Below are 18,125 nucleotides of genomic sequence, written 5' to 3'. Positions count from 1 at the left end.
TCCAGCATGACAATGACCCAAAACACAAGGCCAAGGCAACAAAGGAGTGGCTCAAGAAGAAGCACATTAAGGTCCTCGAGTGGCCTAGCCAGTCTCCAGACCTTAATCCCGTAGAAAATCTGTGGAGGGAGCTGAAGGTTCGAGTTGCCAAACGTCAGCCTCGAAACCCTAATGACTTGGAGAAGATTTGCAAAGAGGAGTGGGACAAAATCCCTCCTGAGATGTGTGCAAACCTGGTGGCCAACTACAAGAAACGTCTGACCTCTGTGATTGCCAACAAGGGTTTTTCCACCAAGTACTAAGTCAGAGGGGTCAAATACTTATTTCCCTCATTAAAATGCGAATCAATTTATAAACATTTTGACATGCGTTTTTCTGGATTTTTTTGTTGTTATTCTGTCTCTCACTGTTCAAATAAACCCACCATTAAAATTATAGACTGATCATTTCTTTGTCAGTGGGCAAACGTACAAAATCAGCAAGGGATCAAATACTTTTTTCCCTCACTGTACATGTTTGAAGTGGGCGGGACTAGAGATGGAATTCCATCTCTGAAAACCTTCGGGCTACCATCAAAGATTTGTACATGAAGCCATCCAGATATATAAACACAGGGACAATTTCAACCGAGAAGATGGGCATAAGCTGAGCAATCATTGGAAGGACGTTATTAACCAAGCAAAGTCGTAACTTGCTCTGGTGCTTCCATTCGTCCCTGCCGTTTGGCTGTTATCTCCGATTCTCTGAGTTGCATTGCCCTGTTAGGTGTCTCTGCATTAAAGGGTTGGGGTCTCACGAACATGGCCACCTCTGCTCCCTTAGCTTCGATGGTTCTGGCTGTGTGATGGGCTGTGTATCTCACTGGCGCGACCACCGTTGCAGTAATTCTCTTGCGTGGACGCGCTTGCCTCCCAGAGAAGTTGGCAGCACCGCAGCTTGTGTTACACATAGACATGACATTAACTTACTAATTAACACAACTGACGTACTTGCGTCCGGGGATGGAATTCCTTTCCAGCTCAGACCCCACTTGCTTGCCCATCACCACATATATAATCTTGCTGTAACAGCTCTCTCGCTGGTTCAGCAGTTACACTGCTGGATTATTATTTTTTCCCGCCTGAGGACGACCGGTTGTGTTGCAATCGAAACGTCGTGATATATTATTTTCTGTTTTATTTTATTTTTCAACCTACGTGACTTTACCAAAAGAACCAAAGAGTATGGATTCCTGCAGTTACGAAAGCTTCAAATCAAGACGTAAAATATAGTTTAAGTAGTTTTAAATAAAGACAATCTATGCATATAAAATACCACTGCAACAACTGCAGGAACATACCAGAATGTTTGAATACATATGTGTGATATACACACACACATACAATACAATACATCATACGAAGCTATATATTTGCTGTGCCATTTGCTAAAACCATGATGTCCGCAACAGTGTGCAGGTGCTAAAACAGGCACGAGACATCCTACTCTAAACTGGTGTAAAAAACGTTTACGATGCATGGTGCACTGGCTTGTCATGCGCTGTACAGTCTTGGCTAAAAAACAGTTTTCACTGGTTTAATTCTTTATATAAAAAAATATTCAACAACACCATTTTGCACACAAGCAAGCATGCTGGGTGACTGCACCAATGCTGCCAGCCATCCATCCAACCATATACAATCCCTGAAAGGTCTTTTATTTTGCGATGATAAATCGATACATTTGTTTTAAATGTACCATTTCTCTCACTCCTTTGTTAAGAAATTAGCTCCTTGATTCTATTATTACTACTTGTAGACTAGTTTTCTAAGTGTGTTTGATATTAATTCTTCTTTAGAAGAATATATATTTTTATTCTAGTTGTATTTTGATTTTACCAGATAAGGCCCACTGAGCTATATAGCTGTTTTTCTGAAGCGACCTGGCCAGAAATTAAATAGCTTATCATAAGCCAATAGTGGCCAACGAAGAGGCATATCATGTGGAAATGTATAGCAGCCAAATACTGAATGTGGAGGGAAAAACCAGAGGACCCGGAAAAAAATCCACACGACCATGGGGAGAACATGCCAACTCCAAATATACAGGCATCAGGATCGGGATCGAACCGATGACCTCCTGTATACCAGGCAAGGTAGTTAACAAATCACCACATGCAAGTGCTCCATCCATCCTCCAGTTGGTCCCACGTGAACCGCAGCTTTATACTTCAAAGCATCCCACCAAAGTGTTTTTTGCAACCTCTGCATGTATTTTTTTGTGAAGGCTTAGGTTTATGTGAGTTTGAATGACTCCAAGAATTTTCAATGAACAAAATGCCTATGCTACAGGCACTCCACAATACAGTTTTTTTTGTTTGGATCGTGTAACTATATAAATGTGTCGTTAAACCCGCCACCACCCAACACAGCCAATTAGTAAGGTTTGTCACGTAAACAGAACATGTCAATTCGTTACTAGTACAGCACAATGGCGTGTTGGAGAGCAAAGCCACAGCATTTATAATCTGAGTAAATTAACACTCTGCTCCGATTTCTCATTGTGTCCAAAGCCAAAATAGTAATTATTTTAGAAATGCACACAATTACACTCTAGCATGTGCACAGATAAATAAGAGTATGTAGCAAAAAATATCGTCAATAAAAATGTCTGATGTTATCCCACGAGTTCAAATGTGACATACGAAAATGGTACCATGATAATCATTCCGTTATGATGAGTTAAGACAGAAACAGCATAAGTAGATAAATTGGATGTGTAACACTGTAGAATATGCCTTACCCATATTTAGGATGATGGGAATGTGACAGGACTTGTCTTGCTGCAGTCGTGTGTTCCTCAGCAAAGTACCTAAAATAATACAATGACAGAATTATTACAAAGTTAAATCGGACATAAATTGTAGCGGTGTATCACTAAGGTATCAAAACTGTATTCAATGAAAAACTACAATTTCATTTTAAATTGACACTGTGGTTTGTGATTACTATAAGATCTTCAGTAACATCGTCCCTCCGATTAGCGCGGATGGCTATGTACGGTGCGAAAGAAGTTCAACATGCATAAAATGTCCAAACAATGCAGGATGAAAATGTTGTTCCAATTGTTCTTCCCCCCCCCTTGCTGTATAGTGCCGTTTACTGCATGTACTAATGCACATACACATTCCCTATGGGAATTCAGCATGTACGGTACTCATACATAACATTTGAATATTTGATAAGACCTAGAGAGCCCAATTAGAGGGCAAAGTTTAGACTATTTATGTGGTGCAGCCATGAACCTCGACGTATTCACTCACTTATGCATTAGCCCCTTCTCACTATATATCAGCCTGGCAGCCCTAACAAGTTCACGGCTACATAACCATTCGCGTATTACAGTGTTGACAAATACATATTACTGTACTTATAACCAGACAAGAAGACATAACACATAATACCCATGAATATGAATGCTTGTTGTTTAAAATGGCCTACCGGTGTGTTTAGTGTATGTCAAATTTTTTTTACAAGTGTTGAACATAAACAAGCAGGAAATATAACAAATACATGTTGGTAAAGTGGTGTTATTGTCATTGTTGTTTGCAAATAATGCCATTCATGCTTTCTAATTAACCTTGAAAGTGTTAATGCAGTCGCTCTGTTTGTCAAGTCTGCAGTGGGAGATCCCAATAAATCTTATCATCTTGACTTAAAGCTTTCGTAACTGCAGGAATTTATATTCTTAGTCTATATATTTTCCTGCCTGAGTAGCTCTCCCGCTATATATTTGTTTCACCTGATGACGATTGCTCGTGTTGCGATCGAAACATCGTGATATTTTTATAATTTTTATCTATCTACGTGGCTTTACTAAAAGACCACAAATATTACATCTCATAATAAAATGTGAAAACAATATTATGTTGCTTATCGGGACTTACTCTGTAGAAAGCTGGTAAATTTCAGTAAAGGATTCCTTAAACCTTGGCGATAACAAAAAAGTGCGAAATAGATAAGCCTTAATAACCCAGGTGATGACATCACCCGCAACATGTGTGGCCTGGCTTCCCATGATGCCATTACGTACAGCGTCATCTCACAACTACACATCATGCGTCGTCTTCCTTCCCATTGTGCAGCTCAGAAGATTAAGTTATTTTCACCAATTCAATACAGAACAAATACAACACTCTAGTGACTTCATTGTCATGTTTATTTTTACACGCTTTTATTTAACTTACTCTGTTGTTGTTATCGTATCCTCAAATCTTGTAACTCAATTTTAACCCACTTCCCAAAGTGGTATCGACTGCAAACTTGGTATACTTATGTCATACTGATGACAATACTATAATCGATCATAAAAATATAAAAAATATTTGTAAACAATCTTTTTTATATGTTATGTTTCGGCTTTGGTCTAATTGTCCATGCTCAACTAACGTTGGTTGTAAATCACCACGGTCCCTTACGTTATGGCAAGCCTCGGGGCCACTTACTGGAGTAGTGGAGTTCTTCCATTACTAGTATGGTACATTTCATTAAAGCGTGTTTAAAAAAATAATATTTATTTATTCGCGTTACTCTCATGAGTCTTAATATGGTCATGCAACTATGTCACTCCGGTACTGGAGTGGAAGGTGGCAAGCCTTGATGCGGGTCACTTTGTTACGTGAGAAATCACGACAAATGCCATTAACGCAGTGACTGGACATTGATCATCAATCTCCCAACCTCCAGAGCAACACTGTGTATGCCAGTACTATGACGGTGTGGCTGACCATGATTTTTAAGACTTTTTTTTCTCATGAATGAAGCTTCAAATTCTTGCTTGACAGATCAGGAAACACTGCCTATGAATGTGGGCCTTAACTGGTAAAAAACATTTCATTTAGTTTAGTATATCTGAATATATGTAGTGGTGTTATTTCACACTGACAACTTATTTTTTTTCTCCTGTGTCACTTTTATTCGAATAGAACTCCTCGCGTTCAACACCACGTGACTCCTGTCGCAACTCTCCCGCTTGCGCTGCTCGCCTGCCTCACTCTCTCCCTGCCTCTCCACTGCGAGCCTGCTCTCTCTCTCTCTCTTACTCTCATAGCCTCTCCGCTGCTAGCCTGCTGTCTCACACTCTGCTCGCCTGTCTCTCTCACTGTTAGCCTCTCCGCTGCTAGCCTGTCTGCCACACTCCGCTCTCTTTCTCTATCACTCTGCTAGCCTCTCCACTGCTAGCCTATCACTGCACACTCTGGTAGCTTCCCACCGTACACTCAGCTAGCCCCTCCACTTTTATTACTATACACTCCGCTAGTTTCTCTCCTGCTAGCCTTCCGCTATATACTCTGCTAGCTTCTCTACTGCTAGCCTCTCGCTATATACTCTGCCAGCTTCTCTACTGCTAGCCTTCCACTATATACTCTGCTTGCTTCTCTCCTGCTCGCCTTCCGCTATATACTCTGCCAGCTTCTCTACTGCTAGTCTTCGCGCACTTACACTTAGGATCCCGCTAGCTTCTCTACTGCTAGCCTTCCTACCCTTGCCTCTCCAACCTCGCCCTTGCCTACAGTGGGGGTTCAGCCATCACCACTGGAGAGGACGAGGTGTGGAGAGCGGGGCAATGGACTTCTCTCGTGTTCGCTCTTCTCGTTGCTCCAACCAACTCACCCTCCTGCCTCGTACGTTCCATATTTATCCTGCTCCTTATTAAACGCCCTAATTAAGCTGGCATCCTCCCGTCGCCTCTCGCACATGGCGTCCGCTGCTATCGCCTCAATCTGCAGACTCCGAGGCGTCTACACCGTGTCTGCATTTGCAGCCAGTCAATCACTGCTATGCATCTTAATTGGTCGTCTCTCTCTCTGTACTGCTCTCACACCGCACCTGTTTGTCCTGGCGTGACTTCACTGTCCGCGGCTCACACGTGCATGCACACTGTTTGCAAAACCCCCAGCGCATTACTCCACTACATATATGTATGTTTAACTTCTTTCGCACCGTACGTAGCCAACCGTGCAAATTAGAGCAATTAATTATTTTTTATTACATCTTCCTTAAATTGCACTAATCATAAACCTCTGAATCCCACACACATCCTCCTCTTCCACCTTTTAAATAGGACTTAGATAAATAACAATAAACATGAACTCATTAACACATAAGGGACAATATGATACTCGATGCAAAAATTGACAATCTCAGACAATAATAACAGAATTCCCTATTCCTGATCTTAATGCATTAGTTTTTTTACCTCCAAGGCAACTTCGATAAACATCACAACTTGTCTGACTTGAAAAATGTCTTGATCATGCAGTCGAGAATGAAATATTTCCGCAAATAAAATCGTTAAAGAATGTTAGCACCACTCTTGTCCCTTCATCTGATGCAGAAGTTCTCTACTGATATGAAAGCCATTTCAAGTAAAAATTGAGGGTTGTTAATGATATGTGGAATGTTCATCTAGCTTATCTGGGCTTCACATGTCCAAGAAATAATACCGAAAGAACCAAGAAGAAAAATAATACTATATAACATGTAACATTGTTTCATGTCAAAGTTTGAGATTTTGTTCAGACTAGCCAAATGTAAGCTAGATCATACATTGTTGAAACAATGAATGAAATAGTATAGCGTTCTATGAGAGATTGTAATATCAGGTGTGATATTGTCAAAATTATATTACTAAAGCCAACCACACATGTTCCAAAAATTACCTGTAAGTTTTCAGTCACATCATAGTATGATATTGCAAAATTACTATCCATACAGAACAAGCTGCAAAGAACAATTAACACAGTTTTATGAAGGGAGAAACCATTCACCCTCTAACAGAATTAAGAGCGTTTTCCATAAATTGACATTAAAAAACATAACCATCCCAGCTTTTGCCAAAGAAAGTGGTTGAAATGTAATTCTACTACTCTGTACATTCACCCAAACCTACGTAACTAAATCTATATTTCTATTAACATTTTGAGCGTCAATTCCTCCAAGACATTAAATATCAAAGCAAATTTTACCATTGAACAATATACACGTAACTGTGCCACTCAACAGTTTGAAATGCTACAAGTTATCACAATTAATTGTAACTTTAGCTTAGCCGTGCTAAAACCCTGACTGAACGATGTCTCAGACTGAGCGTGCGTGCATGAGCCGCTGGCCAGGGAGAAGCACGACGCCTTGATTGACACACGTCACGCTGCACATGCAATGACACATGATGGAACGTCCAATGTCACCAATTACACACGACAGTAGAAGCATCACGGTACAATGACCAATGTATGAATAGCAGAAGATCCAAAGGAGACTCTTACACGAGCTGGCTGTACAGCAGCTGTAAAAGGAGCTGAAGAGAAATGGGTTTCCGATTGTTGCATTTTCTCACGACAAAATCTGATCTTTATGGGTTCAAATAACATCTGAGTTAATTTTCCTTTCCAATATAATTTTGTTGAAAAGGTACCAATGTCTTCGTGGTCAACAACGGAGGGAATCAACAAGATTATGTGTTTGTTCTATCAAAAAGTGAATGGCCAACTATCTTATCTAATATCTTACTAATCTCCCTCCCATTCTCCAGATATCTAATTCCCTCTCCTGCTTCTCCAGACAGGAAAGGCTATTTTGATATCCATGCTCATGACTCCTTGCTTTCGTTTAAATCTAGCTTTTGTCAATAGCTTACACCCGATATCGTTCAGAGCTCCCCTCTGACTATGGCTATTTACTGTTTTTATAGTGGCACAGTTTCCCTCGCTTTATGCGGAAGATGCGTTCCAAAAGAAGGGCACACAAAGCGAAACCGTACGAAAAATTACGCCTGTCGAGTAGCACATGCAGTACACACAATGTCGTCCCATGTCTGACATCACAAACACATTTGAGCGAATTCAAACCACATATCACGAATTTTGGGTAGAAATAGGTTGGCCGTATATATGCAAAATCGCACAAACTGAACCCGCATAAAAATCCTGTACTTGCACAAATTATACTTAAGTCTGCCTATTTCTCATATTTTATTTATATGTTTAATTGTTCCAAATGCAAATAATCTAAAGCCTTGTGTTTTTGACACTACAAAAGGAATATGCATTCCAATAATTATTGCTATTGACAAGAGCTAGCTATTTAAGATCGAAACAGGAAGATTTCTCCAGAATTCTGGCTGTCGCCTGATAAGGCTGTTTGTAATACTGGCGAAACGTCGTACTCAAATGGTAAATATTGTGGGTTTACTCTCCAACACACCACTGTGCTAAACTAGTAACGAATTGGCATGTTCGGTTTACATGACAAACCTTACTAATTGGCTGTTGAGTAGTGGCGTGTTCAATGACGCATTTATATTGACGCAATCTAACCCAAAAACCTCTATTATGGACAACAGGACTCAAGAAAAAGCAGTATCCCGATTCACATGTACACAATTCTTTATAAGCTACTGCCATCTGCTGGGACATTTTTGTAAAAGTTAAATACACAAGTGCCAAGTCAATTGTAACAAGTGGCTTTGTCCCTCGTGTTATCTGGAAAGCAATGTTCCAAAAAAAAACGCGGTTCCTAGAAATTGGTAACGTAATAACAGTGGTTTGGCAGCCACTGTGATAAAATTGCACAGCGCACACAATTGCATAATATTATTTTTTTCACTTTCACAAAGTCAAGATAAAACGTTAGACCCCACAAACAGAAAGGTACTGCTTGCTGAGAGACCCGTTCACTTACATTGATTGTTTAACACTTAATGGCAGCTTACAGTCACATATATAGGTGTACTCAATTAAATTAATATTGAGTGAAAAGTGGCCAAGCTGAGCCAAGGAGGACTGCTATTTTGAGCTACACTTTTAATTAATTGTTTTCAAAAACAAGGTGTATGAGTATTCATGTCGCAACAACGAACAATCAAATCAAATTGGTCAAGGTTCCCAGGAATGTTTCAAATGCACACACACCCACGCAACAAGAGCAACGTTTTACAAAAAATATTTTTAGCTGACAAAGTGTGAACCAATTTCAGGCTGCGATGATTGTGACAAGCTCACAGGAGATTGAGGAGGCCCAGCATGCCCATGCCTCGGAAGTCGGTGCTTGGGTCGTCCCCCTGGAAGCCAATGTCCCCCCACTGCTTCGTGATGCGTGCCTTTAGTGTCACCTCCGGCATAAGCAGGGCCCAGAGCTGCATAGGCACAGCAGAAAGAAGGACAACAAATTAAGCCATTGCTACTCAACTCGCTTAACTCGTGCCACCCACAAATGGTAAAAAAAAAAGTTGATGATGAGATTCCTGTTTCGCTCGGTTTTCACCGTAAGCGTTAGGCAATATCCAAGGCTCCGTAAGATTTATCAATAGTATTCCCTAAAGATGGCTATGAGCCACAGTGGACAATATGTATGTCAGAGCACTAAACCAGCATTATTGTGATTCTGAGATAGAATCAAGGACATTAACATTTTAACTGCAGCAACTATATTGGATGTGTGGTAGAAGTAAAATATAAAAATTCCATACCAATTAAATAAAAAAAAACTAAACCAAGGAAGCTGATACCATAGAAAATCTACAACGATTCATGTGGTTTACTCTACACCGAACTGTGAAAGAGCCCATTGAAATACACCAATTCATAATGGAGATGTGAGAAATGGAATCATAAACTGTTTGTAAATTACCTTTAATAGGGCCTCTTCATGCGTTTTATTTTCCGAGTCATATCGCTGCTTCCGTATCTCTTCCACCTCCTTTGTGAGTGCATGATACCCAGAAATTTGCAGCAGACAGGCCTGCAGTACTGGTGCAAACCTGTAGCACAGTTTCATACCAATAGAATAATACACATGATGGCAGCAGGTGATGGGTTTTTTCCCCCTATTTATAAACACATTAAACTTATATTAAAGCACACCAATGAATGTGCTGTGTACATGCATTTTAAATTAACCATGTTTGTAATGAGCGTTCCACAAATGCAATTTTTTAAATTTGCCTAAATCGGAGGTGGCCAAGCAGTGATGGCACTGCTGAGATCCTGGGTAGATCCTGGGTAGGATTTCGCACAAATCACTCCGACCTCCACCCACCAAACAGCATAGAGTAAATGAGTATACAGGTGGTCCCCGACATATATCGGGGACCCTCTGTACCACATGTAGTTTATCAGCAGGTCACGTGTAGTGGCATTAAGTGTGGGTACTCCCCTCTTTTCCGAGATGTCTGGTCAGTGTGGTAAAATAGGACAAATACCCCCTCGAGGCGCTGTAGAGCTCTCTTCTGGAGGCCCGTTTGCCAGCAGTGGCGTGAGCAAGACACTGCAGGGCTGTACATTTCCCTTTGAACATTGTTGTAAGTAAATAGGTAAAAAGAGTTTAAGCATCATAATTTCTACACGTGTTACACCTCAAATATTTGTAGGCATTAAGCCATGTGCGCTTCACAACGCAGGCAAGGGTAATGCCTACTCTTTGGGTCTTTCGGTAAAGTCACGCAGATAGAAAAAAAACAGAACACGACGTTTCGATTGCAACACAAGTAATCGTCTTCAGGTGAGAGAGAGAAAGCTACTGAAACAAGGTCTTAGAAAAATCAATTTCGTGTGAGTCCAGAGCATTAACCAGGTAAAGTCTTAACCTGCTGTGATATTTCCATCCTACCTGCCGATTTTAGCCGACTTTCTGAGTTGCATTACTAGGTTGGATGTCTTTGTATTGACAGGCTGGATGTCCCACTCACTCAGTCACCGATGCAGTAACATACTAGGCAAGTCACAGCGACATATTAAGCTCGTACATTGACATACTAATCTCTCACAATACAATGGCCACTTCCACAGCCTCAGGGAGACTGCACCCATCTCAGGCCTATATAAGACCTTGTTTCAGTAGCTTTCTCTCTCTCACCTGAAGACGATTGCTTGTGTTGCGATCGAAACGTCGTGTTCTATTATTTTTCTATCTGCGTGACTTTACCGAAAGACCCAAAGAGTATGAATTCCTGCAGTCACGAAAGCGCACGTGGCTTAATGCCTATCGGGTCAAAATAAAATGTTAGCCAGATATTATTTGGAAGATATATGTAGATTGAATCATGACCATTGTAATCGTTTTCATTTACAAATGTAAATTTTGTATCAGTTGAGTATTTTTTATAAAAAAATTATATGTTTTAGCATTTAGTAATATGCCTGGATAAGGTAAGCCCTTGCAGCGGAGACATCTAGGCAAGCGGGCAATACAGAGGAGCAGCGTATAATACCTTATCTAACCCAGTCAGTGATGTCACACTTGGCAAGAACCATGCATGAAGCATGCCTATAATTCAGTGCCTTGGAGGCATGGGTTTATGGAAAGCTTAGATTTGTTGCAAAATATACAACTGTTCTAATGAATACAGTGCACAAATGCATTATACGTTGCTATGGAGAATAATAGGTAAAAGCAAGTATAAGCACAAGGTCTATACTTAGTTTTCACACAAATTAAAATTACCTTCAGTAAATCAGCCCACCTGCCTTCGAGACCAACATTATCAAGCTGCATTTGTGCAAGTAAACTCTGGACCAATGTTTTGCATCTAGGATTAAATAAAGTGCCATATTTTATAGGCAGCGCTCTTGGCAATGGAGTCTGGTAATCCAGCGGAATTTGTCTAACACTCCTGATGGGATAAATAGTGATTGGAAAAATGCTAATTAATGTTGGTCTGGAATGCTGGTGGGCTTGTGTGTAGAGACAGAGAATGGAGTTCTGCTTATACATGTATTTGGTTCAACCCCTCGACTTTAACATTATCTCAATGGGAAATTAGAGTTCGCTGTCAGTAATTGAGCAAGGTAACACATCCCTTTTGTATCGCGTGGGATTCCTGGAATTAGTACCTATTAAGTCTTAAGAGTATAGTGTGAGACACTTCGCCGTGAAATGCGCAAATATACCAAAGGATTATGAACCAATACAAATGTGAATGATAATCACTTTAAATGAAACGCACGTGGGATTCGTAGATGGGTTGATTTTTTTCACGTGCATTATCTCCTCTGCTGTTTTCTCCACTTCAGGTTCACTGACCTTCACGGCCGAGCAAAGCACCTTTGGAACATAAGTACAAGCGTTACTAAAACCATTCTCCACTGCTGAATCAAGGCCTTCCCATGCCATCATTATCCAATCATACGTCTGCGATTCTACAACCCAGCTCACTGCAGCACAGCCTATCTCATCAATCCATTTCCACAGTGGTTGTGCTCTCGCGTGTATTCCCTCATTCTGTCACCAATCTTGTCCATTGGTAATCATCCCGCCGTGGTGGAAAAATGTTAACTTCCTCGCCTGGTATGTAGGAGGTCGTGAGTGGGATCCGACCGTGTCGCCTTCTGTATATTTGGAGTTCGCATATTCTCTCTCTCTCCCCGTGGTCATGTAGATTTTTCTCCAGGTCCTCCAGTTTTTCCCTCCACATTTAGAATCAACATGCGTTTTAGAGTACTTGGCTGCTACACATTTCCAACTGATAAGCCACTTCTTGTAAGTTTCAATGTTTCTGTTTCATATATCAAAGCTGGAACTATATAATAAATAAAAATTTTCTTATTGAGGTATATTGGTGTGCTGTCCTTCCCCCGCAACTTCGATTAGTACGGTTGGCTACGTACGGTGTGAAATAAGTTAAACATAAATCGATTTTGATCTGGATTTATAAACATGCAGAAAGTATTAGCCATTTAATATTTTCTGACAACATAGAAATTTTAACAACCTTTTAAATTAATTACATTAAACTATTAAATAACTACGCAAATATTGACTTAGAAATAGGAGCACCTGCCTCGGGTCTAATTTCAGTTGCCTGAGCCTAAAATGTAAAACTGTTGCAATATACAGTAGTCAACATCAACAGTGGGAAGACAATGGTGGCTGGTTGTGAAGGTTAAGTTACCTAAAGATGTAAAGTGAATGTGATGACGGATGGGCATGGCTAGTTATGGCAGTGGTTGTAGGTGTGAGTGTAAATAGTATTGCCGAATTTCTTTTGTAGAAATAGTTGTGGTGGCAATCTAAATACAATGCTTCATGAAGATGACCGCATGCAAAGTTATGCAGTGAAAACGAAGGGAACAGTTATCTGGTAATGTCATATTTTCTAAATGATTGTAACAGCTTACCACATTCTTAGAAGCAGTCAACGAATATTCTGCAAGAGACACATAACAATGGTCAAAAACCACACAATGTATGTTGTGCACAGTCATATTAATAGAGTAGAGGTATTGCAGAATATAAAGGGACCTGCTTTATGCTTGATGAATATAAAGCTGCACTCAGTGATACCTCATTTAAAGTATGAGCCAAGCCAGCAAAATACAAAATGAAATGCATATTTATGACACTATCAAGACAGCTTACCAAGTGAAAGCTGCCAAACTAAAGCATTAAGCAAAATGCACTACTTTAGTTACAACAACAAACAATGCCTGTATTATGCAAGAATCAAATGTAGTTTTATTTACAAAGCAGATATTACAAAAGCTTGGACCGAGTGCTGCATTGATTGCTAAATTGCTAGTACCATGCAAGCAATAAAAGCAATGCATGTTCTATATTGTGAATAATTTCAAAACACAAGGGGCCCCATGAGTGAACTTCACCAGAGATCAATCACAGTACTCTGCATAATTCTAATACTTACTTTCCAAATCGAAAATAATAACACAAAACTTCACAATGTCTGTAAAACTAGACTTCAGTATCATTTAAGATGCCATTACATTTTCTAGAACAATGTACTATACGTACAACTATGTTACCAAGATGAGATATGCTGAGAGCATACTTTCTCTTATTGCAAAAGTGACATCTTCAGGAGAGATAATCCCATGACACCATAAACTAATTCTAATATACCGCCAAAATATGCCCCTCCATAGCTGTTATGTTAAATAAGGTGAAATCCCATTCCATGATGGTCTTTAGTGTAGTCACTGTTGACCAACTTACTGAACTCTGTTTTAATAATGGTATTTGCACTCTCAGTTGGGAAATAATTTCTGCATTTATTTTGACTTAAAACTTTCGTGACTGCAGGAATTCATATTCTTTGGTTCTTTCGGTAAAGTCACGTAGATATAAAATAATAAAATCCAAATATAAAAACCAAAAACTCACGACGTTTCAATCGCAACACAAGCAGTCATCATCATTCTCTCCGCCTGATGGGGCGACACGATCGCAACACAAGCAGTCATCATCATTCTCTCCGCCTGATGTCGACCGCTTGTGTTGCGATCGAAACATCGTGAGTTTTTGTTTTTTATTTAAAACATTTTTTTTCCTATGTGACTTTACCGAAAGAACCAAAGAATATGTTCTCCTCTTTGGTTCTTTCGGTAAAGTCACGTAGAAAATAAAATAAAATGATAATAGAATACGACGTTTCGGTTGCAACACAAGCAACCATCATCAGGTAAGAATGATAAAACACAGACACGGAAACAACACAGGCAGACACACATGCAGAGAGAGACACACACAAAGACACCGGGCGTGATGCACACCAAGGAAACACAGACACAGAAACAATATAGGCAGACAACATGCAGAGAGAGACACACACAAAGACACACCGAGCGAGACACACACCAAGATAAAACAGACACGGCAACACCATCGGACACACACCAAGACAAACAGAAGGTCAACGACTCTGTGCCGAGGCCTTAAATAGAGAGAGGGGGGGGAGAGGGTGGTTGCTTGTGTTGCCAAAACGTCGTATTCTATTATAATTTCATTTTATTTTCTAAGTGACTTACCGAAAGAACCAAAGAGTAATTCCTGCAGTCACGAAAGCTTCAAAACTAATATGTTTTCCATTTATATTTAAACCTTTATTTTGCCCACACAATTTTCTAAGGAGATGTTGACTCACAACGTCTTATAAAGTCAACAACTTTACGAATAACTTCGGATCTAGCGTGGCTTATGATGCAATTTAGGATTATGATGATAATAACTCTTCAGACACTGAGGCCCCACTCAAGCAAGAGCATTTCACATTGGCTGTTTGTACCGATTGCAAGGGCTCGTGTCGCCCCGGTCTTGTGCCGGTAGCAGATCCTCTGCAGCTCACAGCGGCCGCTGAGCTGGCGGAAAAACCACTTGATCCACCCACGCAGGAATCCTCCATAAAGGAACAGCCACAATCGCCACAGCATCTTGCCTGGCGACAAACAAAAATACGAGTCTGCAACCCTGCAAATTAAGTGAATATTAATGGCATGCACAGATACAATCTCTATTTTTAAATCAACTAAATGCAACTGCGTCGCAAGACAAAATAGCGCACATATTTTGAACGCAATTGTGAAAACTGTACGGTAATTCCTCGTTTAACGTGGTAGATGCGTTCCTAAAAAGTGCCGTTAAGCGAGGAATTACTATAAACAGTAAGTCCCCGGGTTGCGTAAGACCCGACTTACGGAAATCCGACTTTACGGAAATGCTCCCTATAAATCATGTAAAAAAATCAATATATAGAAATGTTTGCATTAATTACGTAAGTGTAAATAGTGCAGCGCGGTGAGGTTGAGGATGAATACCGTCGTGCGAAGCGTAAGCCTCGCCTTACGCCTCGCTCCACAAAAACATTGCCTTCACTGAGCTTCACGAGGATTAAGGTCAATGGAATTTTGTTGTATTACGTAATTATTTTGTTGTATTACATAATTGTTTGTTTTCTATGCTTAGAACTCTTTTTTCCCCATGTTTCTGTTGCTAGTTTTCTTCATTTTAAGTATATTTCATGAGTTATATACTGTACGTACTTTAACACAATTACACTTCGATTGCTTATGGTCTCGGCCAATAGCGATCGGAGAAGTCTAGGCCTAGCCTAATGCACGGTAAATGAGCATTCAGAAGTTACTTTCTAACAATTAATATTAACATGTTTCGTGGTTTCATAAAAAATTGGATCATGTATAGGTTCAGTTTCATTATGGTGTTAGGGTAGATATTCAATGAAATAACAGAATCATAGGAAGTGCAGAGCATACGTACAGCGATACAAGGTAGTGATGGAAAACGGACTGACAGCACGATATAGTACTGAGAGAAAACGAACGAGTAATCGGGTAGGGGAGGCACAACTATTTACGGCTATGGGATTTATTTCTTGATTTTGGGGGAAAATTGTTCAGGTTCCAGCATACGTATAAAATTTGGGTGACGGATCATTCTCGGGAACCTAACCCTTCCTTAACCCGGGGACTGCCTGTATACATTACAAGACATACATAAATAGTAAAGCTAATTTGAATCACATTTGCACTTTCAAATCAGCCTGCAGTCATCCCTTGGTCGGATAAAGAACAGAGATGACAGTTCGCCACTGTGTACTGTATCATCCCGTGCATATACTCATAATTCCCATACCTCTCAGCCGCTCAACTCAAATAGTTCATCGTCGACCGCTCAGAAACCGCGCTACAACGGGCGCGTTCCACGTCATAATGGGCGAGTTCCACGTCATAATGGCCGCGTTCCACGTGATATCGAGGTGCATTCCGCGTTATAACTGTCGCGTTCCGCGTTGTGCGAAAAGCGTTCCCGAATATAAGAACTGCGTCATTGCGAGAACGTCATGGTCACCCTCTGAGACCTGTTCCCTTCTTCGCCTGCCACACCATCGTTATTCTCGACAATTGGCTCTCGTTCCTACTTGCGATGTTTCCTGTGACGACTTTTCTTTCTTGTGCAAAGGTTTTGACTGCAGCTGCTTCGGATTATGAAGGTTCTGTGTTCATGCCGGAGACTCGGAAATCCACACTAAGGCACACATAGGATGATTAAGCCGTCAATGTTAATGCACGAAGGCTCGTCGTGCCAGACTAAGGTCCACTTAGGACTCCTAGAGATTGCGTGTTAATATCCGAGGCTGAGCTTGGAAAGCGAAATTGGAGCGGTGAATCACCTAGACACACACACACAACACGCACTGGGATGGGTCATTTGCACAGTACAGTACTGAGTGGTAGATGTCATCGAGACGAGTCATACTGGCAGAATGAACGAGGCCACTCGCAGTGGCTTATCCGAATGGTCTTCAAAGCCGCCCTCATGACCCGCTCCTCTGGATCTTGAAGCTTCGTCTCTGTTTCCATGCAAGACTGGGGCACAGGCCTCGACTTTGAACCCGCCGAGACGTGTTTTCGCACGAGTTAACGCATTCGTCACCGTAATGCTGTACGGAAGTTCTCAGCCGTTTTGGTATTGCGGCCCCCCAAATCAAGACCCACGGCTCCCCGCAAACCCCACTCGGGACCCGACACGACACGAAGGTCACCGAGGCCACAACACACACCGAGAGCTCGGATGTCCGCGCCGCTCGTCAAGTGTCTTCTTGTCAGACGTTCATTCCCGCAACGTGGCACGGACGTTGCCTGCACTTTAACACAGCAACATCCACAACAGCAGTGGCAGCGTCAACGCGATCGCTATTCAGCCGGCTTCGTCGTTGTCATGAGCCATGCTCCACCCTCTGCTGGATGAAGGAGGCCTCCCCAAGCCGCCGCCGCCGCTTTCCCGATGTTTTATTTCATGGCATTGTTGGGTTTGAATGAGGTCCAGGGCAGTCAGCGCCATTTGGCATATAGCCCGGCGAGGACTTCGCCCAGCAGTGGATAGCGCATTAAGCGATGATGATGATGATGAGTTGCTGCGCGAACTCGAGCAAATTTGCGCACTTTCAGTCGGCGGTCGACGTTTCGAAGCGGGAACTGCGACCACTCAGAGGAATGGCGTCGCCGCCCTCCGCCCCCCGTGGATCAAACAAATAACTCGAAACGCTGGCGGCCAAGAGCAGCTGATGCGACGTTTGGCGCACGGTCCATTGCACACTATGAGTGATGAATGAACGAAGAACGAATGACGAATGAATGAGGAGTGAATGAGGAGCGCGCGGTTACCTGACCCACGGAGCCAGCAGCACCACGTGACCCCCCCCACCCCGCGTTGCCACGGTAACACGAGCTTCCGGTAAGGGAATCGAAAATCGAAACAAACCGTCGTCGATTAATTCGATTACACTTTGTAGCCGATCCGACGCTGATGCTGGCGTGTTGTATCGTTTAAGTAGAGGCG

The 18,125-nt window shown here is 41.5% G+C and overlaps 1 protein-coding gene across 4 annotated transcripts in view; it reads right to left on the bottom strand.

Annotated features, from left to right (window-relative positions):
- LOC133342859 (ELMO domain-containing protein 1-like) overlaps positions 1-18,048 on the bottom strand; it is a 50,363-nt gene extending 32,315 nt beyond the window's left edge. Inside the window, exons 1-7 of one of the 4 annotated variants that reach the window (XM_061552198.1) lie at positions 17,951-18,048; positions 15,055-15,204; positions 13,154-13,182; positions 11,983-12,080; positions 9,669-9,798; positions 9,041-9,174; positions 2,782-2,850 (exon numbers count right to left, since the gene is read on the bottom strand). In XM_061552198.1, coding sequence (XP_061408182.1) covers positions 2,782-2,850; positions 9,041-9,174; positions 9,669-9,798; positions 11,983-12,080; positions 13,154-13,182; positions 15,055-15,199 — 605 coding nt within the window. In that variant the 5' untranslated portion in view covers positions 15,200-15,204; positions 17,951-18,048. Of the gene's footprint in view, positions 1-2,781; positions 2,851-9,040; positions 9,175-9,668; positions 9,799-11,982; positions 12,081-13,153; positions 13,183-15,054; positions 15,237-17,346; positions 17,504-17,950 lie in introns of those variants that run through there. The other 3 variants (XM_061552197.1, XM_061552199.1, XM_061552200.1) reach the window with 3 other exon arrangements.
- Between the last annotated feature and the right edge of the window lie 77 nt (positions 18,049-18,125).

This window comes from Lethenteron reissneri, chromosome 16 (genome assembly GCF_015708825.2).
Source record: "Lethenteron reissneri isolate LAM-NWPU_2019-01 chromosome 16, ASM1570882v1, whole genome shotgun sequence".
Classification (NCBI taxonomy): domain Eukaryota; kingdom Metazoa; phylum Chordata; class Hyperoartia; order Petromyzontiformes; family Petromyzontidae; genus Lethenteron; species Lethenteron reissneri.
Note: the sequence above shows the minus strand (reverse complement) of the source record. Positions and strands in the feature narration are given on the sequence as shown.